Genomic DNA, 26379 nt, shown 5'->3' on the forward strand with positions numbered 1-26379 from the left:
TGGATCCTCTAAATATAGAATCATGTCATCTGCAAATAGTGACAGCTTAAGTTCCTCTTTTCCTATTTGTATCCCTTTAATTTCTTTAGTCTGTCTAATTGCTCTGGCTAGAGTTTCGAGGACAATGTTGAATAGAAGTGGTGAAAGAGAACATCCCTGTCTTGTTCCCATTTTTAAAGGGGATGGTTTCAGTTTTTCTCCATTAAGAATGATGTTGGCGGGGCTAGGGAGATAGCTCAGTCGGTACAGTGCTTGCCTTGTAAGCACAAGGCCCTGGGTTTGATCCCCAGCACCGCCCCCCCCCAAAAAAAAAAAAAAAAAAAAAAGAATGATGTTGGCCATGGGCTTAGCATAAATAGCCTTTACAATGTTCAGGTATGTTCCTACTATCCCTTTTTTTTCTAGTGTTTTGAGCATGAAGGGGTGTTGTATTTTGTTGAACGCTTTTTCTGCATCAATTGAAGTAATTATATGATTCTTATCCTTAAGTCTATTGACATGATGGATTATGTTTATTGATTTACAGATGTTAAACCATCCTTACATTCCAGGGATGAACCCCCCAACATCATTGATTTTTAATCCCCTGTCTTGTTATTTGCTTTCTTTTTATCCTTTTTTCTTTGTTCCTTTTTTCTTCTTTTCAGCTGAGAATTTTATAATTATTTTATTTATTTTATATGCGTATTTACTGCACCTTTGATGGTTTGTTTTGCTTTTAGTAATTGCTTTAAGGTTTACAGTATAGTTTTAATTTATCCACAGACTGCCTTTAAATAATATGTCTGTTTATATCTCTGAACTGTTTCTTCAACTCAACAAGACTGCTGGACTCTGTTTTTTTCCCCTACTCTTTCTAGGTAGTGATCACAGGACAATAATCATGTTCACCTTAATTTATATTTCTTCTCTCAGAGATCCCTGGTCTATACTTTATGTTGTTTGTTGTTTAGCAACAGTGTATGGTATATTTGGCCCAGGGTTTTAGTTGTTTAAGATAAAAGGACAACTTAGACCAAGGCAGGAGGATCACAACTTTGAGGCCAGCCTCAGCAACTTAGTGAGAGACCCTTTCTCAAAAAAAATAAAATAAAATAAAAAAGACTGGACTGTAGTTCAGTGGTAAAGTGCCTCTGGGTTCAATCCCCAGCACCAAAAGTAAGTAAATAAATAGATAGACAGAAGGGCAAACATGGTTTCTGTTAGTCCATAGTAGCCATATAAACAGAAGTCATATATTAATAGCCATTCCCTTTTTATAATCTTTACAAAATCATTTTTCTGTGTGTTTTTGATATGTTTGCTTTTTATTTCTTTTACCAGGAAAAAAAAAAATCTCCTATTGCCACCTAAACACATAATTATATATTCTTATTTTTTAAGATTTCTGTGCTCAGAGATTCCACAAGATCCATTTATCAATTCAGTTGTCTTGACCTTTTGGATTGTTAGGTTGTTAATGATAGCCTACTAAAATTATTTACTTATTTATTTTCTTTCTTTAAGCCTATTTTTTTCTTAGTCATGTAGAATGTAGTATCCCCTTCAGAAACCCTTGTGAACCAAAAAGTTATCTTTATTTATTTAACAATTATTTACAGAATGTTTGCTTGCTATGTGGGGCTGTGTGCTAGCATGGGATTGGCATTTATGGTAGAGTAACAGGTAAGTTGACAGAATAGTTAGCTTCCCTCTGTGGAATGTCTGCAGTAGGGAACTCTGATCTTCTCTTCTAGAACCATGAAAACAGATGTGGTTACACTTTCTGTGCATCACTTATCCTTACCCTGATTAACTCCTTTTCTGAAACACCTAATTGTGCTCCTGCCTTACTGTCTTTGTTCTTGCTATTCCATCTGCCTAGAATGTTCCTTTCCCAAGATTACCTAAATGACTTAATCCCCACTTCCTTTCATCCCTGCTTAAATGTCACTATTAAGGAGACCTCCCCGACCATTGTCTATAAAATAGCACTTCCTACCTTCAGGTTTTATTCTTTTTCTCAGATATATTCTTCTTCATAGCATTATTATTTACATTTCAATTTATTCTTGTCTATGTCACCTTCTTCCCTTCTTTCCCCCAAATATAAATTGCCAGATGAGCAGAATCTTTAGTTGATGTGTCCACTCCTCTAATCCCCTGAACTTTGAACAGTTATTTCCCCATATTGGATACTTGATCAGTATTTTTTAAATAATTAATACCTCTTTGATTATTTGAATGTTTTTCTTCTTCTCATGTTTTCCTGCAAAGGATTTACTGGTGAATTTATTTACATTGACCATTTTTGGTTTACTATGCTTTTAGAATAAGCAAATGTCTTTCAAATAGTGTAATAGTTAAAAGAGATACTTTTAAAGAGATACTTTTAGTGTAATAGTTAAAAGAGATACTTACTATGCTGTTATTTATTAAATTTTGTTTTTTACCTCTATCTTAGTTTTCAGATAGGACCAATCCAGTGGATAAACATTTTGAAGTCTTGGTCAATAAGTATGGAATTTCTGCCCAACCAATTGTTCCTCAGCTGTTTGGTTCTGCTGGAAAAGAACACATGGAAAAATATGGTATGTTAAAAAAAACAAACAAACTAACTTTAAGGTGACAGGCGTAGTGGTGCACACCTGTAATCCCAGCTACCCAGGAGATGGAGGCAGGAGAATCCTAAGTTTGAGGCTTATCAATGGATCTCTTGTTCAATAGTTGAAGCCCTGGGTTCAATCCCCATCACCACAAAAACAATAAAAACTTAATTCTCATTACTAGTTATGTATTTATTAAGGAATGTGGAGGATATTAGGATATATAAGATACAAACTAGATTTGAACTGGGCTGAGGAAATAGTCCCTGTACTGAAAGTATATACAGGACATCATATGGGACATACACCTAGAATACTACATAGCAGGAAATTGAAATAGGAAAAGTAGCACAAATTTTTGTCTCCTTTAATCATTGATGATAAGTTGAGGATTACCAGCTCTGAATATGATAACAAGACTTAACACTTGATCTTGATAATAGATTTATATAGCCAAATTTTATACTTATTTGAATCTATCAGTAGTCTGTCATCACTTCATATTCCATGGTGTTTTATGAGATTAAAATTTCTAAGCTGATTTTGATTTTGTAGCTAATATCCAGTTCTTTGATCGATGGTCAGTGATTTCCAGATGGATAAAACTCAGGTTAGTGCAGATAGGGTGATTTTTTTTCCGTTGTGTGACTGAACCACACTACCTTGTAGTATACCATGAGATAAGAAAACCAGTGGCTGTGTTTGAAAGGTCAGCACTCTTATTCTATGCAGGAAAAATACCCTAGGCTCAATAGCCAGCATCAAGTAGTCACAAAGGAAATAAATCTTTTTTTTTTTTTTTTTTTTTTTTTTTGCAGTGCTGGAGGTTGAACCCAGGGCCTTGTGCTTGTAAGGCAAGCACTCTATGAACTGAGCTATATCCCAGGCCCGGAAACAAATCTTTGAGGAAGAATGGTGGGACATATAGAGAAGCACTGCCAGTTTTGAGTTTTGGATATTTTCTGTTTCGTAACTATTTTTTACCATTTTAAACTCATTCAGGTTTCTAATATGGTTTCCCTCCTTTCTCACCACCAGTGATCACCATCTTTGCCATATCCAGTATAAATTTTTCACTCCTAGTTTAGTAGATCGCTGAACCCCATTAGTCCCTTTTGACTACTTCTTTTTTAAAAATATTTTTATTTGTCCTTTTTAGTTATACATGATAATAGAATGTATTTTGCCCTATCATACATACATAGAGTTTAACCTCCCATTTTTGTGGTTGTACATGATGTGGAGTTACACTGGTCATGTATTCATATATGAGCATAGGAAAATTTTGTCTGATTCTACTGTGATTCTCATTCCCGTCCCCCTCTTTCCCCCACTCCCCCCTGTCCAATTGGGTGAACCCCACATGCCCACCCCCCCATTTATTGTGAGTCAGCATCCGCATATCAGAGAAAACATTTGGTCTTTGGTTTTTTGGGACTGGCTATCACTTAGCATAATAGTTTCCAGTTCCATCCATTTCCCAGCAAATGCCATAATTTCATTGTTCTTCCTGGCTGAGTAATAATCCATTGTGTATATATCCCACATTTTCTTTATCTATTCATCTGGGCACCTAGGCTGGTTCCATAGCTTAGCTATTGTGAATTGAGCTGCTATACACATTGATATGGTCATGTCACTGTAGTATGCTGTTTTAAGTCCTCTGGGTATATGCCAAGGAGTGGAATAACTATTGACCACTTCTTTATTAAAACATTGAAATGTTTTCTTCTCTTGATCTCTATAATACCTCATTCTGTTTTTATTTTTCCTTACCTCTAGTTATTCTATTTCTGTTGCTTTTTTAATTGACTAACTTTTTTCAGACATTACTGAGTTCTTGTTATAGGCACCTATACTGGCATAGGCACTGGAATATAGCAGTATGTCAGTCATTGCTATGTAATAAACTACCCCCAAACTTGTAATTTTGATTAGCAGATATTTATTCTTATAGATCGTAAGTTCGTAGGTTTACTGAGAATCAGCTAATCTAAGAGGGTTCAGCTCTTCTTGGCTGTGTTTGTGCAGGTGACTATAGGTTGGATGGAGACTCTGCACTAGTTCTGTTTGGCTGGGTCAGATATCTCTCATCTTCCTCTTGGGACCAGAGGGCCAGCTCTGGTATGTCCTTTTCAAGGTAATAACAAAAGTATTTGAGAATAATCTGAAATGTGAAATTGCTTTGAAACTTAAACTTTTGACTAAAGCAAATCACATGGCAAACTTAGAGCCAGGGGACAGAGAAATATACTCCACTTCTTTTGTTGTGGTGAAGCAGCCTCTAGGTATCCCCTCCTCAAAGCCACCCCCAACCATTACTGTAACATATAAGCTTCTCCAGGGACCCTTACCGTAATTAAGCTTCTTATCAGCAAGATTTTACAAAGAGTGTCAGCAGGATTTCACAGGATTTCTGCAGAGAGCTCAATGTGGTTTGAAGTTTCCTCTTCTTGTAAATGCCAGGTTTTCAAGCAAATCGTGTAAGAGACTCCTTGGTAAAAACTTGTGAAAACCTCCCTCTAGCCTAAGAATATGGGACAAAGAGTACTTGCCGTGCAACCATCCACTGTTATGTAAACCCCCACCCCCACTGGGCATAAATCTCAATTTCCAAACTCTGGGGCCAGAAATTTTTAGGCATCAGTCCCTCTGGACCACTGCAGCTTAAATAAACCTGCTCCCTGAGAATTCCACATCTGGCCTACATCAGTGGGAAACTGCAAAATCAGACCACAAAGGACATTCAGGAGGGACAAAGAATTAGGGATATTAGTGCATTAATTCACAAGCAATAAATAAGCAGATAAAATGTTAGATTTTTACTTAAAATCTAATTATAATAGAGGAGAAACAATAGCATGACAAATCTAAGACAATTTCAGAGAGTTGTTAGTCCCGTGAAGAAAGTAAAACAAGTTAAAGTGCTCATGGGGAGAAGATGGCAAATTTAGTATGGTCAATGGTGGTCTCTGGTGTATCCAGTTGGCATCTTGGCTTCTCTGCTTGTGTCTCCAACAGGCATCTCCAGTTTAACATGTTCAAATACAAACTCTTAATTGTGTTTCCTATCACCTTCCATTTTCTCCTTCTCTAGTCTTTCTCATTTTAGTACATGGCATTTAGTACATTTACTCAGATGCTCCAAGCAGAAACAACTTTGACACCTTTTTCTCGCATTCTTCCACTCCAGTTTCTTACTATGTCCTAGAAATTCTACCTCTGAACTATCCAACTATCTTCTTTTATCCAATCCCTTTCATTACCATAGCTCTTATCTTAGGTCAGACTTTTTTTTTTTGTTTTGGTACTGGGAATGGAACCCAGGGGTATTCTACTATTGAATTACGTCCCCAGTATTACATTTAGAGTCAGGATCTCACTAAGTACCCAGGCTGGTCTCAAAGTTGCAATCCTCCTGCCTCAGCTTCCCAAGTCACTGGGAATTAAAGTCATGCATCTCTGCCCCTGGTTAGGTTAGAATTTTTCAAACATGGATTGTAACCCATGGGGAAAACATGGAATCAAAATTTACTGGGTTGAATCAAGCATTTATTTTAATCAGAACTTTGTATTGTTGTGTATTATAACTCAATACAGAGAAGTAAGCAAAACAACTGTACACACCAAACCAGAGTATAAAACTCAGGTGAATTCTCATAAAGTTATTAGCTTGTGACCTACATCACCACCTAGGTTAAAAAAATAATGTCAGCATCTAAGATTCTACTCTGTAGTTTATTTTTTATTATTTATTTATTTGTTCTAATTGGTTATACATGACAACAAAATGCATTTTGACACATTGTACACAAATGGAGCATAACTTCTCATTTCTCTGGCTGTACGCAGTGATGAGTCACACCAGTAGTGTAATCATACATCTATATAAGGTAATAATGTCTGTCTCATTCTACCATCCTTCCCATCCCCACTGCCCCATCCCTCCCCTCACTCCCCTCTGTATAATCCAAAGTTCCTTCATTCTTCCCTACCCACCCCCCCAGTATGGATCAGCATTTGCTGATCAGAGAAACATTTGGCCTTTGGTTTTTGGGATTGGATTATTTCACTTAGCATGACATCCTCCAGCTCTATCGATTTACCTGCAAATGCCATAATTTCATTCTTCTTTAAGGATGAGTAATATTCCATTGTGTATATGTACCACATTTTCTTTATCTGTTCATCTGTTGAAGGGCATCTAGCTTGGTTCCATAGTTTAGCTATTGTGAATTGAGCTGCTGTAAACATTGATGTGGCTGTGTCACTGTAGTATGCTGATTTTAAGTCCTTTGGGTATAGGCCAAGGAGTGGGATAACTGGGTCAAATGGTGGTTCCATTCCAAGTTTTCTGAGGAATCTCCATATTGCTATCCAAAGTGGTTGCACCAATCTGCAGTCCCACCAGCAATATATGAGTATACCTTTTTCCTCACATCCTCACCAATACTTATTATTGCTTGTATTCTTGATAATTGCCATTCTGATTGGGGCGAGATGAAATCTTAGAGTAGTTTTGATTTACATTTCCCTAATTGCTAGAGATGATGAACATTTTTTTCATGTTTGTTGATCGATTGTATTTCTTCTTCTGTGAGGTGTCTGTTCAGTTTCTTAGCCCATTTATTGATTGGGTTTTTTTTTTTTTTTTTGGTGTTAAGTTTTTTGAGTTCTTTATATATCCTAGAGACTAGTGCTCTATCTGAGGTGCATGTGGTAAAGATTTTCTCCCACTCTGTGGGCTCTCACTCCACGTTATTGATTGTTTCTTTTGCTGAAAAGAAGCTTTTTAGTTTGAATCCATCCCATTTATTGATTCCTAATTTTACTTCTTGCACTTTAGGACTCTTGTTAAGGAAGTTGGGTTCTAAGCTGACATCTGTAGTTTATTTTTGTCTTATGAACTTTGTGGGTTTCTTGTGAATCATCTTGAGTCATTGCATTAGCCACCCTCACAAATCTCATTGTGATGAGTTCTTTTTCACTATGAACCTCTTCTGAAATGGTTGAGGGTCAACAGTCTTTAGTGGCCCTTTGAGAGGATTTGTAAAACATTGCTTTTTGTCAGTCTCAACTGTATACTGAGGTATTCCATTTGATCTTTCTGAACTCTTAACCAAAGATTTGACATAACCTGAGCTTCATCTCAGGCAGTGTTTTACTCGCAGTGTCATGAATTCAATCGTTGCTGAAAGTCCATTTCTTAATTTTAGCATCTTTTACCACCTAAAGAGACTGAGAATTTTCAGAACTATCACTTTCTAGGTCCTTTTTGTTTAACAGTTGTTTCCTCAATATAGAGATACAGAATTATACTATAAGCTGCAATAAAAAAAATCAGGTGGCAACTTCAATATTTTGCTTGTTTTCTAATTTTGCACATTTCTGCTGGCAATAGTATTATAAAAATGTCTGGGCTGTTGTAAGAAGAATCTTCCTTCATCTAGTTTCCAGTCAGATTCTTTATCTTCTTATAAGCCCTCTCCTGCAGTATCTTCAAAGGACCTCAGAGGTACCACTAGTATTCTCTTCTAGGCCTTTGGGCTTTCACTAGTAGTTTCCTTAAAGCCTACTTTCTGGTTCCAAAGTTACTCATATATTTTATACTTTTGTTCAGTGTGACTTCATGTATCAGTCAGCTTAGGCTGCCATAACAAAAATTACCATAGACTAGGTGGCTTCAACAGCAGGATTTTATTCCTCACAACTCTGGAGGGCAGGAAGCTGAAGATCAAGGCACTGGCAAATTCTTTGTCTGGTGAGGGTCCACTTACTGGTTCATAGAAGGCATCTTCTCATTATGTCCTTTTATAAGAAAGAGGAAAGAGCTCTGGGGCCCCTTTTATAAGTGGCCCAATCCCATTCATGAGGGCTCTGTCCTCATGATTGATTACCTTCAGAGATCCTACTTTCTATTACTGTTACCTTGGGGATTAGGTTTCAACATACAAATTTTTTTTTTTTTTTTACAATTCCCAGCAACAATTTTTAATTCCTTATTTTGTTGTATACATGAAGGTTTCTATTAACCAAATGTCTGATTCTCTTCCCTTGACAAATGAATGCCATGTTCAAGTACACTGAAATCTAGATGAACCTTCCTCCCTTCATGAATACACAAGATACACATATAGACTTTAAAACAAATACCCAAAGTCTTTCATAAGATATGCACACAAAATTATAATTATATAACCCAATTTTCTCAGGGGACATTCTTCAGGGCTAATCTCTAAAAACTATAACCAGATTATCCAATACTAAGTCTTGTGTTTGATGAATACATATCTCTGTGTCATAATTTGCAAATTCAGTCATTACACACTTTGTGGGAAACCAGCTCACATTTAATTGTGACATTTTAAGATTATACAAGTATTTTGACCACTACCCTCCCAGCCCATATTTAATCTCTTAAAATGACAGGAAAACATCACTGATCACAGGTTTAATGGGTTTAATAAGTTTACCCCTTTAGTTCCTATTTGCAGCACCCAATATTCCTTTGAAATACCAGTCAGACCTGGCAGTGACCAAGAGTAAATTTCCACCCTCCAGAGTTGAAAAGTTCAGTTTCTCTGACAATTCTGTGTTACAGTGGCACTTGTCCAGAACTGGTACCTCCCCATAGCTGGGGAGCTTTAAATGTACCAGTGAAAAAAGCTTTTTCCCCTTCAAGGGGAAGAAAAAAAAAATGACTCCTCAAAACCCAGTCAACCTGGCTGTGAGGTCTTTCATTCTGTCCCATCTCTTCAGGCTCTTTTTTTTTTTTTTTTTTTCTTTTTTTCTCCTTTTTCTTTTACATTTTTGCAGTAGAGCAAGAGAGACCAAAACCTAACCTGAGATATAAGAAATAAGACAGTGATGGCTATAAGGGGAATAAACAAGGAGCAATTGAGATACTCCTTTACCTCCCACATCCAAAGTATGTGCTTCACAGAAAAACAACAAAAATAACAAATCCACAAAATACAACAGCTAGAATTACAAAATCCATTCATCCAAGGGTTCTAGAAGACAGGAAGGAGAGGTGGGAGGGTAACTGGCACAGGGAGAAAAACAAAGTATTCAAATCAGTCCAGGCACAGGGGCTGATAAATGCTAGAAAATAACTGCAGAAAAACCTGTGGTCCTTTCAGACTCCCGGTAGTATTAAAAATCCATACTGGTGTCAGAAAGATTCTGCCTTACATACACCAGAGACAAAAATTCCAATTCCTCAAAGAGAAGGGAGTACACAGAGGGCCCTTGGCAGAGTGGGTCCTGCCTTCTCTAGCCAGGGTAGGACAAAGAAAAGAGCTACCACTGCCTCCTTCCAATCCACCCATCCCCTTTAGATGGCAGGCAACTCAGTGGCCTGCAGCAGCCTTCAGTTTGGCAGAAGATGGATGTGGTGAAGGGAACTTCTCTGCAGAGGTTGAGCTGCGCAGGGCAGACTGCAGATAGACCGTCTCGTGGAAGAGTCTGTTGCTTAAGAATACCACCAAGGAGAACAGGCGCAACTGGAAAAGGTATGCTTTTCCAGGGGTCTTTGCTTCATTAGCACTGATGATGAATAAAGGAAAGAGGATAGAGAAGAGGCAGCCACTGATAATGTATGAGGACTGCATTGCTGTGAGGAAAGCCAAGGGCAAACCAAATCCAAAGTAGTAAGGCCAATTCCTTTCCATGTTTGACAACCGCTGGTGCATTTCAATTCCTTTATTGAACCAACGATATTCAAAGCAGTATAATGAGTAGAGAAGAGACATATGCAGCAAACTGACCAACTGATCAACAAGATGGATGGGAAAGAGACTCACAAACATCCCTTGGATAAGAAAAAGAGCCTGCAGCAAAAGGTTGAAGAGCATTTTGGCAATTATCTTGCTGACACTAGGGAATGGATGAGGCTTCCTCCCTGATACCTCAAATGCTAGGTCAGCAATATCTTGAAACCAAATGGCATTCACAACTTTGCTAAGCACAAACAGGGGAAGCACCCAAAGAGCACTGAAAATTGATGTGAGGAAGAATTCTAGCCATGACCAAACATCTCCATGTAGTGATGGATCACCAATAATTCGGGCTGTTACTGACTGAAGCACAGGAATAAACACACGATAAAACAGGAGGAGACTGAACCAGAACACTCCACCATTCCAAGCACAGCACTGGAAAATTCCAACAATACATGGCTCACTCTCTTGCTTCCGCTCTATACTGTGGGCTCTCCTCTGCGCCAGGACACTACTTGCCCTTCTTCGATGTTGTTCCTCTCTCTTCTGTTGGATTCGAGCATCTAGCTTTGAGGTGGTACAAATACCCCAGATGGAGTCTTTGATTCCCCTGCCAAGGTCCTGGAGAAAGGTTTAGACACTGTCAGCCATTTCCTCACCACCCAGACTGTCAACCATACAGAAGAGAGAAAAGCACCCCAAAATCTGTCATCATGAAGGACCTACCAGCAGCTCCCTAGCCCACCGCGGGCTGTCTGGACCCCTCCGCGCCCGGCTGCCCACTCTGCCGGGGCGCTTCCAGGGCCCGGGCCGCTGCGCCGGCACTGGGCATGCCCGGGCCCCACAGGGCCTCTGGGAAGTTCACGAATTTTTCTTTTTTTAATTTTTTTTTTAGTTGTAGATGGACACAATACCTTTATTTTATTTATTTATTTTTATGTGGTGCTGAGGATTGAACCCAGTGCCTCACACATGTAAGATGAGTGCTGTACCACTGGTCCACAACCCCAGTCCCTCAACATAGGAATTTTGTGGAGATATAAACTTCAGTCCATTGCACCCCTCAAAGCTCCATCTCCCAATAGCAATTAGGAACAGGACTTTGACATAAGAATTCCATAAGAATTCAGGGGAGCTGGCTCAGGAGGCTAAGGCTGAAGGATTGCAAGTTCAAAGCCAGTCTTAGAAACTTAGTGAGACCCTGTCTCAAAATAAAAAATAAAAGGATTGGGGATGTGGCTCAGTGATTAAGTGACCCCGGGTTCAATCCCTGGTACCAAAACCAAAAACATAAAAAAGAAAAAAAAAAAGTAAAAAAAGAAGGAAGAAAAAAAATTAGGGGATGAGGCTAAAACTCAGAGGTCGAGCTTCACATGAGGCCCTTCTGGCATGCATATGACCCTGGGTTCAATTTCTAGCACAACAAAAACAAACAAAAACCAGAAAGGAAATAAATGAACTTACTTAGAGAGGACTGATGTATTTATGATGTTAAGTTGCCCTAAAAAATTTTAAGGTTTTCCTTATATTTAAATGTTTTATTTCATGTTAAATTTATTTTAAATGAATTCTTTAATTCCTTTATTTGTTTTTGTTGCTATTGCAAATGGGTTTTTCTTTGTTGTTATGTCCTCTAAATTAGTTACTAGCTGTGTGTATGTAAATTGTATATAGACTTCTGTGTATTAATTTTGATTTGCTGTATCATTAAATTTTTGGGTTAGTTTTATTATTGATTTTATTTACGGGGGTTTCCAGCTAAGCAACTGTATTATATCACCTGCAAAAAGAGTTAGTTTTACTGCATCTTTAGTAAGTGTAATGTTTCTAATTGCTTTCTTATTTATAACTGCATTAGCCAATACCATACATAGTACATGTTAAGTAGTAGTGGAAATAGTAGGCATTCTTGTCCTATTCCTGATTTTAGTGTTTTCCCTTTAAGTAAGATCCTGACTTCAGGACAATGCTATATACAGTTTGAACCATCCCTAATCCAAAAATCCAAAATCTGAAATACTCTAAAATCCAAAATGCAGAGTTAGATTCTGTTTCTCTTATTTTATATAGTAATTTCAATTTTCAGTTCAATAATTATAAGTGATATTGGTTTATAATTTTTTTGTTAGGTCTTTTCTTTAATTTTTTTCTTGTTGGTGATGGACCTTTTTATTATTCATTTATTTATATGTGGTACTGAGAATTGAACCCATGCCTCACCCATGCTAGGCAAGTGCTCTACCACTGAACCACAACCCCAGCCTTTTTGTTAGGTCTTCATCAAGTTTCATACTTGCTTAATAGAAAGTTGGCTTTTCTTTTTTCTTCTTACTTTTAATGCTCTAAAACAGTTTATGGAGCATTGGGACCATATGACCTTTGTAGGTTTCATAGAATTTCCTATGAAACTATGTGGGCCTGGTTCTTTTTTGTTGAGTAGTTGCTTGGCGATTTCCTCTATTTCTTTTATGTTTAAATATTCTGTTACTAATGGAATCAATTTTGGCAGTCTAGAAACTACCCATTTCCTTTAGATTTTCAAATCAATTTATATAGAAGTCTGAAAAGTAATCTTTTATAGTTAAAAAATTTATTTCTATTTCAAGTAGGGACAGTTTCTCAGCCTATTCTTACTTGGGGAAGGAGTCTTTCTTTTCCTGCTGGACACTGTGGAGCAACAATAGGCTGCTACCAGCTCACCTCTTTGCTTCTTTGTATATTTTCTTTTGGCTGCTTTTGTTCCCTTCCCGTAAAGTATGAAAGTTGTTGGCTGGGATTTGATCTTTTCCTTTTTCTTTTTTTCTAACTTACAGATAGTTTGAAATTTTGGCATCTTCTGTTTTCTGGTTATGCTGATTGTATGATTTTGTGCTATCTTGTTTTTTCTTGTGATTCTATATTGTTTTGGAACAATATATATAGAAATATTTAGGTAGCTTCCATTGTCCTTGGGCACTTGGAAATACTGTTGCTGATATGGTTTTAAGATTACATGTTTTCTCAAGTTTTATATTACTTGGACTAGTTGGAAATTTTTTGACACTAAAATCTGAAATGAAAGAAGTTTATTATTTTCGTTGAAATGTTATTTTTCAACAGATTTCTAAACAAATTTGTAGAATTTCATAGTATTTAAGTTGTCATTTGAAGTTGCTGTTTGTGAATGTGTACTCTGAATGAATACATAAGACAATTTGTGGTTTAAGTTATTAGAATGTGCACACTTTTGTGGCTTCATAATTTGATTTAAGGAGATTGAAATCTTTTTATACTAGACTTACTCTTTGAACAGCCAACACTCTTAATTGGCAGTTCTAAATCAGTAGTTAACAAGCCCTAGGTTAACTTTTAGGCTTAGGAAATATATAAGTAACTAGCAGAATATTTTTCAAGGGGATGTGGTATATTATAGATTAATTGGATCCCATAGTAAGAAAAAGAATGAAAAGATACCAGCACTTACTGAATATCTTTTGGGTTGGATATTATGCCCACTGTTTTTATATAGATTCAGCAGGCTCTCTTCTTATCGATTCGTGCATGAATTGCTTGTAAATCTTCCAAGAGAGAATAAAATATCTGTGCTTTCTATAACAAGGACATTGTCAACCAGCTAGGGCTACTAATTCCATTTTGGGGGGTGATTCCAGTTGTTACAGGGCTTCTTTTCTTCTTCCTCTTCTCTTTCTTCCCCTTCTCCTCCTCCTCTTTCTTCTTCCTTTTCATTTCTCCCTCCTTCCTCCTCCTCCCTCCCTCCTCTCCTCCCTCCTCCAAGATAACTGAGATTATAGGTATGCATCAACAACCCTGGTAATTTATTACAGTGTTTTTTTTTGTTCGTGCTGGGGTTGAACCGGGGGCCTTATACCAACTGAACTATATCCCCAGCCCACAGTGCTCATGGTGCTCTTTTTCATGTTTAACTTAAATCTCGCACCCTGTTGTTTGTACCCATGCTCCTTCCTGTTTTTGTCTTCTGAAACCTTTCAAATATCTGAAGCCAGCCTAACTCTGCTGAATGGCTTCTCTTCTCTATCTCTATTAGATTTGTTTCATGACCCACCACCTGTCTAATTTGCGTACTGTGACCATATGTAAGCTTTTCTGGTAGTCCATCAAATTGTTAAATCACATTGAGCTTGTAGTTAAACAGAAGCTCAGAGTCTGTCTCATAGTTGTTGTTCCTTTTCCCAGGTTTTTTTTTTTGGGGGGGGGGGTGGAGTGAGGCATTTAAACTGGGCATTTAATTATATTCTGTTCCGTTCCACTGATAAGCCTTTCGTGATTATAGCATTCCCTTCAGGCTTCAGGTTTGGTGAGCATTCCTTCAATTTTTCTGAGTTTCAGAAATACTAATCAGAACAATTAGAGATTAGTGCTTTTCTTTAACAGGCATTACTTAATGCTGTTGTTTCCCAATGGGTATTTCATGGGACATTAAGTTCCTAACATGCTCAATGACATGGGTCAGATAGGTTGGGAAATGCTTCCTACTGTAATCCTCCTTTGGAGAGTCACAATGCACATACATTGGTGAGGACTCTAAATATCTTAGTAAAGAAATATGTTTGTTTAACCCCATCTAAACTTGTTTGAGAAAAGAACATTCATTTTTAAAACAACACCAAAAATAAGAAAAATAAAAATAAAACAAAATCCACACTATGGTATTTTCTTATCTTGTGGAAAAAGATGTCTTGAAGAACTTAGTTAATTGCCTTGTTGTTAGTCAGATACTGTTTCCTTTCAATTAGCAGTCAATTCAATCACAAAAAGATATTAATATGATTTGTCTTATTTTTTAATTGAACTCATGTTGGCTTCTATGTCACCACTCTTATTGCTATAAGTTCACCAATGTGTAATCTATCTTTTTCTCTTTTTATTAGCATTGGTATAAATTGTGCTCAATTATATGTATGTCATTACTGGCCTGAAAAATCTTCTTCCTTGACAGAGAATATAGAGATAAAATAGGAATGGGGACAATTCTACTTTACTGTGCCAGTTCCATTCATGACATCAACTCTGATCAATGGACTTTTTCTTTTGTTGGTCTTTCCAGCTCCAAAGGAGAATTCAAAGCCTATTTTATCCCATTTTGTCTTTGTAAAAGAGGTAAATTTTTGCAAGTTTATCTCACTGGTATCCTTGCTCTTGTTTTCTTGACACTGTTACATATTTTCACATTTTCTATTAAATTAAAAAGCATACATAATTCTTGTCAAGACATGATTTTTTTTTCTTTTTTATTTGTTCTAATCAGTTATCATGATAGTAGAATGCATTTTGATACATCATACATAAGCGAAGTATAACTTCTCATTCTTCTGGTTGTACATGGTGTAGAGTTATACCGGTTGTGCAATCATATATGCACATAGGGTAATAATGTCTGATTCATTCTACTCTACTTCCTACCCCCACATCCTTTCCCTTCTCTTCGCTCTCCTCTATATTATCCAAAGTACCTCTGTTCTTCCCTAGTCCCCCACCCTGCTTGTCATGAATTAGCATCTGCGTATCAGAGAGAACATTTGACCTTCGGTTCTTTGGAATTGGCTTATTTTGCTTAGCATGATATTCTCCAGCTCTATCCATTTACTGGCAAATGCTATAATTTCATTCTTCTCTAAGGACGAGTAATATTCCATTGTGTATATGTATCACATTGTATTTTTCCATTCATCTGTTGAAGGGCAACTAGGTTGGTTCTGTAGCTTAGCTATTGTGAGTTGAGCTGCTATAAACATTGATGTGGTTGCGTCAGTATAGTATGCTCATTTTAAGTCGTTTGGGCATAAAACAAAGAGTGGGACAACTGGATCAAATGGTGGTTCCATTCCAAGTTTTCTTAGGAATCTCCATACTGCTTTCCATAGTGGTTGCACCAATTTGCAGTCCCACCAACAATGTGTCAGTGTACCTTTTTCCCCACAGGATGTGATTCTTCTAAAGAACCTCCTGCCTTATTATAGGAAAGGGAAGAAGATGAGGTATTTATTAGTCCTGGAGGGCATGACTTATAGTGCACTGACCCTAGAACCATCACAGTTTCTGGAAGACTCTAGGATTGCTGCAGTGCTCTCCTGACTTAGACCATTATGACTGCAGACTATAATTTTTTAGTTTTTAAAATTGGACCCTAATTATACCAAGGACAATAGACCAGTTTGAACTATTTTTATCTCATATGCCTATTGTTTTTTCAATTAATTAAACATACCCAAATTTAGTTATAAAGAAGTATATGTGAAGGTCAGAGTTCACGTTTTTAACTGATATCTATGCAAGGGAGAACTATGGAAAATAGTCAGCAGAACATTAAGTACCATGGGAGCACTTGTTAATAAGCAGCAGGAAAACATTAACATATTAATAAATGTTTGCTTTCTCCACAGGAACAAAAACTGAACACTTTGCAAAAATTGGATGGAAAAATCATAAACATTCAGTTAATAACCCGTAAGTATTTCAGAGATGTGAGATTTTGAAAAGCTGGCTTATTTTATTGTGTAATATACAGCTTTATACTTGAAAAGCAAATGTAAGATTTCAGAGATCTCAGTCCTAATCTCATTGATTCTCTTATGAGCTTGTTCTGAATACCTCTGTTATGACACATCACATTTAGTTATCTGTGAGTCTTCCTGATGAGGAGGATCCTCGAGCAGCCATGTGTCTTATGTTGGTGTCTATAGGATCTAGTAGGGTGCTTGAATGTGCAGTGGAACTTTGCTATTATTGAATAGTAGAGTTAGGATGAGCAGTTTAAGCCCATAAATATGGTCTACAATTGCTTTTCTTTGTCTTTAGAGTTTGGAGAACCAGTAAAACTCTTCATGATTTCCTGAAACTGTAAGGAATTGTGTCTATGTTGAGGAAATAAATGATAGCACTGCAGTTTGAGGCTTAAAAAGTAGCTCTTCACTTTACTCAAAGAATTAGAGCTTCCCGGGTTTCTTTTGCCTTATTACTTGCCTGACCAGGCACTTATTTATCCACTTTTTATATATTCTCTTAAGGAATTTCTTTCAACAAATTTGTTCAGTAGCCCACTATGCGTAAGACATTGTTCTAGTTTCTGGTGATACCACATATGAGTTTTTTGCTCCCACAGATCTTCTGGTACATATTATAAATTATTATATTTATTATATATTATTATTATCTTCTGGTACATATTATGTTGAATAGGCAGACATTATTTCTTTTTCTTTCTTTAAAGACTTTCTGACTTTTTTTTTTTTTTGGTACTTGGAATTGAACCCAGAGGATCTTTACTGCTGAGCTACATCTCCAGTCCCTCCACCCCCAATTTTTTTTATGACACAGGGTCTTACTAAGTTGCTGAGGGTCTTGCTAAATTGCTGAGACTGGCCTCAAAGCTTGTAATCTTCCTGCCTCAGTTTCCTGAGTTGCTGGGGTTACAGGCATGGACCACTTACCCAGCTTGGCAGATGTTATTACTGGATAGCATTTTTATCATTTAAAATTCTTTGAAGCAGCCCAGAAGAACCATTTAAATTTGCCTCAGAAATTTTAGATGGTAACTTCTTGTATTAGTTTTTTTTTTTTTTTGGCTAGCGATGAAAATTCTGGGCCTGCTGACAGTCATTAGAGATACTCTGTTACATAGCCCTGTGTAAAATTGAATTAAGAAAACTGTTTTCAAGCATTTTCTCACAAAGTGTAAGAATACAGTGAGAATCCATGATAAGGATTAGGAGTAGCCCATTCCACTTGAGGCTTCACACCTGGTTGTTGCCTCGGATGTCCCACAGGTGCCTACGAATCAGTATGTTCATACAGAATTCATCATTTCCCCTCAACCCTGTTTCCCCTTTACTGTTCCCCATCTTAGCAAATGACATCACCATACACGTAGTCATCCAAGAGAGAAAACGAGAAGTCATGCTCGTGTCTGCCTTTCCCATGTCCCTTATGTAATTGGTTTGAAGTCCTAGGGATTTTGCCCCGCTTGCTGTCTTTTGAATTCATCCTTTCTCTCCCCCTTTCATTTCCAATTTGCAGCATTGGGCCATTCCCCTGCTTTTTTCTTTCTTCTTTTTAGTGCTGGGGATTGAACTTGGGTGCTTTACCACTGAGCTATATACCCAGTTCTTTCTATTTTTTACTTTAAGAAAGGGCTTCGGGCTGGGGAGATAGCTCAGCTGGTAGAGTGCTTGCCTTGCAAGCACAAGGCCCTGAGTTCGATCTCCAGTACTGCAAAAAAAAAAAAAAAAAAAAAAAAAGGCTTCACTAAATCGCTGAGGCTGCCCTTGAACTTGTGATCCTCCTGCCTCAGTCTGCTGAGGCATGTGCTGCTGGGCCCATGGGCCTTATCATTTCTTACCTTAATTATTTGTCCCAGTCTCTACTGGTTTACTTGCTCTTGGTAATGCCTTTTTACTATCTCTTTTCCATACCTCATCTTTCTTGCAGAAATACAGATCTGGTCATGTCACAACTTCAGATTAACTATCTTTTAGTAGTTTCTCACTATTTTCAATATAAAATGTAAACATCATAAACTGGGCTTCCTGGTTAATCCTTGTTCATTTCTCCCACCCCATCTTCTTCCCCTTGCTTCCACATTCCCTTCTACATAGTGCCCTTGTTCCAGTGGACCATTTCACCTGGAAAGGCTTTGCCTGTGCTGCTACTTCTGTTGGGAAATCTTTCTTCCCCACTTCTTATTTACCTTCAATATATGAATTTAATGTATTAATGCCTGTCTGTCTCATAACACCCCATATAACATTTCTATCATAACATCTGTTGTACATATTAGAATTGTATATTTCTTTGCCATGGAATCATATTGAGTTCCATGAGGGTAGGAATTGTAACCATGTCCCTGGTGCCTAGTACACTATATGGCCCAAATAAGGTGGTTTTTGAGCATTGCTTTAGTGTTAACTCCATCTGCAAGTGAAAGTACAGACACTAGTATATAAACTTAAGTTATGCAGGCTTTATCATCTAAAATTTTTTTTTGGTATTTATATTACTGAATGTTGAACCCATGGGTGCTTTATCACTGAGCTACATCCTCAGTTCCCTTTTTTAAATAAAAAGTTGAGACAGGTTCTCATTAAATTGCTGAGGCAGGCCTCAAACTTGTGATCCTCCTGCATCAACTTCCTGAGTAGCTGGGATTATAGTCATGTGCCACTGGTTTATTTTCTAAAATTTGAATTGCTTCTCAATTTCTCTAGCAGTTAGCATTTGCTTTATAATCTCCTTTGTAATTTTTCTTTTTGCTGCTGTTTTCTCCAGGGTGGCTTCTGAAACCATCTGGTTATATTGTTAGAGGAGCCAAAGAGAATAAAAGTAAATTTTTTCTTTGTAGTCATGAGAAGGCTAATGTGTTTTTTCATTGTTTGTGTATTTTGCAGAATTGGGGATTGAACCCAGGGCCTTGTACATGCTAGGTTACAGTTCTCCTACTGAGTTATATTCTTAGACTTTAAAAAAAATATTTTATTTTGAGAAACAGGGACTTGCTAAGTTGCGCAGGCTGGCCTAAAGCTTGTAATTCTCCTGCCCTAGCCTCCCAAGTAGCCGGACAACAGGTGTGTGCCTTGATGCCTGGCATAGGAAATACATTTTTTAAGAATCAGAAATTTATTACAGTTTTTAGTTTTATAACTTGGAGAACTTACATTTATTTAAGAGCTCCATTAGCCTTCATTAAATATACTTGTATAGTGTCACTACAAAAGATGGTTGAATTGCACGTCATTGCATTTTGCTTTTAAGGAATCATCATTGTATAATTTGTCAGTGAATATTGTGGAAATTTGTTTTAACCCCAACAGGTCTAACACCAGCTGAGTAGACACTACTCGGATCTGGCATGATCCACTTAGGGTTTATGTAGACCCCATGAATTAAGGTCTCCATCCTCCATGAGACCACCCTCACCTCAGATAGCAGCTGCAGGTGGTGGCCAGATCATCTATACTGCTGACTGACTGGTTACAAATACAGGGGTTCCCATGACCTCGTCAGGCTTGATAATTCTCTGGAATAACTTATAGAACTCAGGAAAGCATTCTACTTACAATTATATCTTTATTATGAAGGATAGAAAAAAGAAACAGCCAAATAAAGAGGCACATAGGGTACAGTCTGAGAGGGTTCCAATGCAGAACATTCATGTCCTCCCTCTTTGGTGAAAGGGCACTTTACCCTCTGACACATCGGGTGTTTCTCAACCAGGAAGTCCCACAAATCTTCTGTGTCCAGAGATTTTATTGGATATTTTGAAGTGGGGATTTTTTTTTTATAAAGCTCAACTCAAATGACTTGCTTATTCAAGGTTGAAGCTATTCATAAAAGTCTATCTTTTGACTGTGAAAAAAATATTCACCTATTATCCTCTCTCTAACTTTGGACCCATACATCTTCAACTGTGGGGGTTCTCTCTACCACATCCTGCGTGGAGGAGAAAAGGGTTAACTGTCGGTGGAGGATGTTGGCGGTTTTTTAATCTATTACCCAGAGAACTTATCTAATCAATGAACACACAAGAGCCAATACACTTTTTTGAGAGGGGGTGTGATGGGTCTAGCCATATCAGCTCTGGCCTCTTACAACAACATGGAGTTGCCCAACTCTCCTTTATAATATGCAGGTAAAGGGGGCAAAGGCCCAGAGGAGCTTCTTCTATGATGGACAGGATAGGGTGGAGTTAGGGGAACCATCCTTTTAGGGGGAAAATTCCAGAAGGAGACAGGGAATCACTCCCATGCAGTGCCACATCCTTCCCGGCAGTTCCTAGAAGCCAGGCCTCTGCGTCCCATGGCTAAACCTAGTCTGATTCTGCTAAATAAGGATGTCTTCCCACATTCAACAAAAATTGTAATCACTGCCTCACATTTTTTGTTTTTGCCTTACATTTTGTAACTACTTATTTTGTATTTAGGTATTCCCAATTCCAAGATGAATACAGTTTAGATGAAGTGATGGCATCTCGAAGTATTTTTGAGTTTTTGACTGTCTTACAATGTTGGTAAGAAAAACACATTTTAACATTTAGTTAGTAGATGTAGCTGTTCCCCTCCCTGTTCATCTCTCTGTGATTAAATCTTAGGCTGTGTATCTGGGTGTAGCTTTTATAGAATTCCTACCAGTATGTTTCCATTTTGGGTTCTTCACGAGAGTACTCTCACTTCCTATTCCTGCCCAGAGACAGATTGTCTCCTATCTTGAAAAACTGTGTTTTACTTCTTCCTTCTCTCCTAACTTCTGCCTACTTTGGTTGTTTCAATTGTATTTATTCATTAAAATGTGGCTAAGGAGGTCAATGGAGTCCAAAGGTTTTTTCCTTGAACATTTTGTTTTTTCCTGCTATAGACTTCTAATTCAGGAAATTTTACTATGTAATAGTGGCTAAGAGTAAAAGTAAAACAAAGAAAAAACTTAGCTCTAATAGTGATAATATTTGCAACTTGCAAATTTCCTGATGAGATCTGTTTCCTAGAAGATTGAGTGAGTACTGCATAGCTCTTGCCTGAGTCCTAGTATACACCTGGCTTTGCTCTGGAGTTGCTGGTTGGGATGTGGGTGAACAAGTTGGGTCAGCTTTTCTCTGTTGCAGTCTGAGGGTCTTCCCATTTAGAAAGTCCTGCTGAACTCACAGAGGGCTTCCTGTGTTTGCAACCTAGCTTCACAGCTTGTTCTAAGGGAAAGGTATATTCTTGAGGAGATCTCAAGGTTCTTTAACTATGGACCTTCCCCTATTTTCTCCTTTCCCAGTTTCTTAAAAGATTTCTGTACTGAGCTATTTGAAAGGTAGCAACATTGGAACTACTTAGGCCTGTAGTAGAATCTTTATTGTACTATAATAGAAATAACCTTTGGACTCATTCCTCAGAAAATCACCAGACATTTGCCTTAAGTAACTGCAGGGGTAAATCCTGGATTCTTTGCAAAGAGAACTTTTTGGTAGAGACTCTATAGAGTCCAAACAGTGAGTGACAACATTGAAAGTTTTGCTGGAAGTTCAGTCCTCAGTTGGAAGCACATATGATTTTTTAAACTGTCAATATCACAAAGAAGATGGTGCACTGGCCAGCAAACCTACTTGACCTTTCTTCTTGTGTAGTCTGAAATATTAACAATTGAGGTAGTGCTGGTATAAATAATTACTTACTTTTACTTCCTCCTAGTCCTACTTCAGATGGTGCTGCAGCAGCAATCCTGGCCAGTGAAGAATTTGTACGGAAGTACGGATTGCAATCCAAAGCTGTGGAAATTTTGGCACAGGAGATGGTTACCGATTTGCCAAGTACATTTGATGAAGAAAGTGTTATTAAAGTGGTATGTCTGAGATTCTGTTTTATTAATCCAATTGAGGAAATGCTATTTAAAATTTTGAGGTGACATTATATTGTCATCAGTTCTGGAAGTTATTTACTTACAAAAAACTCATCTAGAAGGCCAAGGAAGGAGAATTGCAAGTTTGAGGCCAGCCTGGGCAGCTTAGCAAGATCTTGTCTTAAAATAAAATTTAAAAGGACAGGAGATGTGGTTTTTAGCATGTTCTAGACCAGACCCTAGGTTCAATTCCCAGTACCATACCAAAAAAAATAGAAATTTTAAATTTTAATATTATAATCCATTCTGTATGTGTGTGTGTGTGTGTGTGTGTGTGTGTGTGTGTGTGTGTGTGTGTGTGTGTGTGTGTTACTAGGAATTGAACCCAGGGTGCTCTACCACTGAGCTACATCCCCCAGCCCTTTTTATTTTCTGTTTTAAGATAGGGTCTCACTAAGTTGCAGATGCTGGCCTTGAACTTGCTTTTCTCCTGCCTCAACCTCCCCAGTGGGATGACAGGCGTGCACCACTGCACCCAGCTATTATAACCCATTCTTAAGAATTCGTTAAGAGGTTGGTTGTGGTGGCATGTGCCTGTAATTCTTACTACTAAGGAGGATGAGGCAAGGGGATTGCAAGTTCAAGTCCAACCTGGAAATGTAGTGAGACCCTACCTCAAAATAGAAAAGAAAGAGGTTGAGAATGTAGCTCAGTGGGTAGAGAGCCCTGATTTCAATCCCCAATACTAAAAGGAAAAGGGGGTAAAAGAAAGGATTTGTTGACAGAAAACAATTGAGAATAGATGTGTCTTATGATGGAAGCATGAGTATGATAACTTTTAATTAACCAGACATGCTGTTTATTTTTGTTTTGAGTTGACTAGATATGCCCAGAACTACTTCAGTCTTACAGAGTTAAGGGGAAAACAAGGAGGTTTTTAGAGATTCTTTCCTTCCTTTCTTTCTTCCTTTTTCTTTTTTTCTGAAATGTAGTCTTTTAAAATAATTTAAAATATATTTTTATGAGTGCATTATAATTATACAAAATTTTGGGATTCATTATGCCATAGTTGTACGTGCACACAATATAATTCAATCAGTCTCCTTCCCCAGTACTTTCCCTTTCCTACTCCTCCTCCCTGCCCATCTAATTGCTCTATTGATCTCCTTTCTATTATTATTATTATTATTATTTTAGTGAATTCTAATCATATATATAAGTAGGATTCATTGTAGTATGTTCATACATGGATGTAGCAAAATTTGATAGATTTTATACCTCAGTACTTCTCCATGTCCTCCCCTCTTATCCCTTCCTACTCCTCCATTTATTTCCCTTCTATTTTCCTGTGATTCATTATTATTATTATTATTATTATTATTTATTTATTTTTTTGCACTACTGAGGATTGAACCCAGGGCCTTGTGTTTGCGAGGTAAGCACTCTACCAACTGAGCTATATCCCCAACCTCATTATTATTTTATTATTACTACTACTCTTACTACTACTACTACTTTCTCTCTCTCTCTCTCTTTAGCTTCGAAATGTAATCTTAATGTGTTGCCCAAGCTGGCCTTAAACTCCTGGGCTCAAGTGATACTTTTGCCTCAACCTCCCTAGTATCTGAGACTATAGGTGTGTACCACCATGTCTGGCTCCAGAGAAACTTTCATAACCCTTAGAATTTCAAAAATCATGATTAAAGATTTTGTGCAATATGGATAAAGTAAGAAAAGATGAGAATTCAGACCTAGAGTTAGTTGAATATTTGAAAACTCCCTCTTCCCCCACACAAACAATTGTTTGATAATTATAGTATACAAAATGATTTTACAACAATGCTGTGAAATTGAAAAAATCCTTATAACTTGCCCAGGATCACAAAGTGAGGTTGTGGTAGAGGTGGAAATTATATTCAGGTTTTCTGATTGTGGTACTGTTTCTATTATTCCAGTTTTATTTCTTGAAGAAATTTGAGTTTGCATTTTCTTTCTTTCTTTTTTTTTTTTTTTTTGTGGTGCTAGGGATTGAACCCAGGGCCTTGTGCTTGCAAGGCAAGCACTCTACCAACTGAGCTATATCCCCAGCCCAAGTTTGCATATTCTTGTATTGTGTGAGACCAAAGAGGGGTTAAGAGCATGGACTTTGGAATAATGATTTGAATACATATGATCTTCTAAAAAAAATCATGTGTTTTCATACAGAAGTTCCCTCATATTTTTCACTGTTTGTTACTCCTAATGATGTGTATAGAGTTTTTGTAACTTAGCATAAAATGTGATCTGATAATTCTAAGTCCCTTTCATGTATTACTTAAAGTTTTGTACTTTATAGTATAAATTTGATATGTACATTCTCTTTTGTGGATGTTATTATTATTATTATTACAATTATTATTATTATAGACAGGGTCTCACTATGTTGCCCAGGCTGGCCTCAAACTCATGATCCTCCTGCCTCATCCTCCTGAGTAGCTGGGTTATTTGAACTTTTTGTGTAATATAGAATCAACTGAGATTTCAATATGTGTGGTAGTCTGAGTGTCAAGATTATTTGTAATTAATCTCTCTCTCTCTCTCTCTCTCTCTTTTTCTTTGATGAGGAAGGACTGGGGATTGAAGCCAGGGGTGCTTTACCACTGAGCTACTTTTCCAGTCTTTAAAAATTTTTTTATTTTGAGACATGGTACTACTAACTTGCTTTTTAGGACCTCCCTGAGTTGCTGAGGCTGGCCTGGAACTTGCAATTCTCTTGCTTCAGTCTCCCAAGTTGCTGGGATCACAGGTGTATGCCACCATGTGTGGTACATAATTAATCTCTTAAAATTCCTTACCTAAAAGCCCTGTTTGTTGCTTTTAATTTATTTATGTATGATTTTGGTTTTAGGTTGGCTATGATATGAGTAAAGAAGCTGCCAGAAAATGCTATGAGAAATCTGGCTTGAGACCAAATGATATTGATGTAATTGAACTTCATGATTGCTTTTCTGTGAATGAACTCCTTACTTATGAAGCACTGGGACTCTGTCCAGAAGGTAGTATCTTTGAAGAAGGCTGATTAATTGGGTATCTTTCACTGAGAAAGCTTCACTTTCACCATCAAACAAAATAATTCACTAATTTTCTTTGTTTCTACATTGGCTTCAGTGCACTGTGCAAAGTGAATGTAAGCAGTTTTGGTACTGGACTTTTTAGATCATGTGGTCTTAGATAATACCAACATGGAAATAACAGTGTATACAGATAATTTATATTATCCAAATCAATAATTTGTGTTATCCAAATTACTGGTAAATTTTGAAAATGATATAATATTACATATACTTCAAATATTTCTAATTGTGTATGAATAAATACTTGCACAAAGGAAAATGAAAAAACTTGTTGATAGAATCTAAAAGATTTTTTTTCATTTTTAATATGTTTTGTCTTCTTTTCCTACCAACAGTATATTAGACTTTTAGTTGTTTTACTTCCTTGCCAGCATTTGAGATGGTCAGTTTAAAAAATTTCAGCCATGCTATATGAGTATATAGTAGTATCTTATTTTAGTTTTAATTTGCATATTTCTGATAACTAATGATATTGAAATCTTTCCGTATGCTTATTGATCATTCATATAGCTTATTTTATAAAGTATTTGTTCCAATATTTGCCCTTTGGTTGTTGATTATTTGTTTTTATTGTGTTGTAAAAGTTTTCATAACTACAGATATAAAATAAAAACTGGATCCATCATTTGTCTG

At 37.1% G+C, this 26379-nt stretch overlaps 1 protein-coding gene, 1 long non-coding RNA gene and 1 pseudogene across 6 annotated transcripts in view; 2 read left to right on the top strand and 1 right to left on the bottom strand.

Annotated features, from left to right (window-relative positions):
- SCP2 (sterol carrier protein 2) overlaps nucleotides 1-26379 on the top strand; it is a 124682-nt gene that overhangs the window by 39111 nt on the left and 59192 nt on the right. For all 4 annotated transcript variants that reach the window (XM_079142202.1, XM_079142203.1, XM_079142204.1 and 1 more), the window contains 5 exons: nucleotides 2444-2570; nucleotides 16708-16771; nucleotides 21240-21326; nucleotides 22486-22636; nucleotides 25521-25668. In XM_079142202.1, coding sequence (XP_078998328.1) covers nucleotides 2444-2570; nucleotides 16708-16771; nucleotides 21240-21326; nucleotides 22486-22636; nucleotides 25521-25668 — 577 coding nt within the window. The remainder of the gene's footprint in view (nucleotides 1-2443; nucleotides 2571-16707; nucleotides 16772-21239; nucleotides 21327-22485; nucleotides 22637-25520; nucleotides 25669-26379) is intronic.
- LOC306652906 (etoposide-induced protein 2.4 homolog) lies at nucleotides 3942-11161 on the bottom strand (annotated as a pseudogene). The gene has a single exon. The product of its transcript is annotated as an etoposide-induced protein 2.4 homolog (transcript).
- LOC306662614 lies at nucleotides 11449-15425 on the top strand. The gene is made up of 2 exons (XR_013764163.1): nucleotides 11449-12118; nucleotides 15372-15425. It is a non-coding gene; the product is annotated as an uncharacterized lncRNA (long non-coding RNA).

The sequence above is a fragment of the Sciurus vulgaris genome, assembly GCF_902686455.1.
Source record: "Sciurus vulgaris genome assembly, chromosome: 1".
NCBI lineage: Eukaryota > Metazoa > Chordata > Mammalia > Rodentia > Sciuridae > Sciurus > Sciurus vulgaris.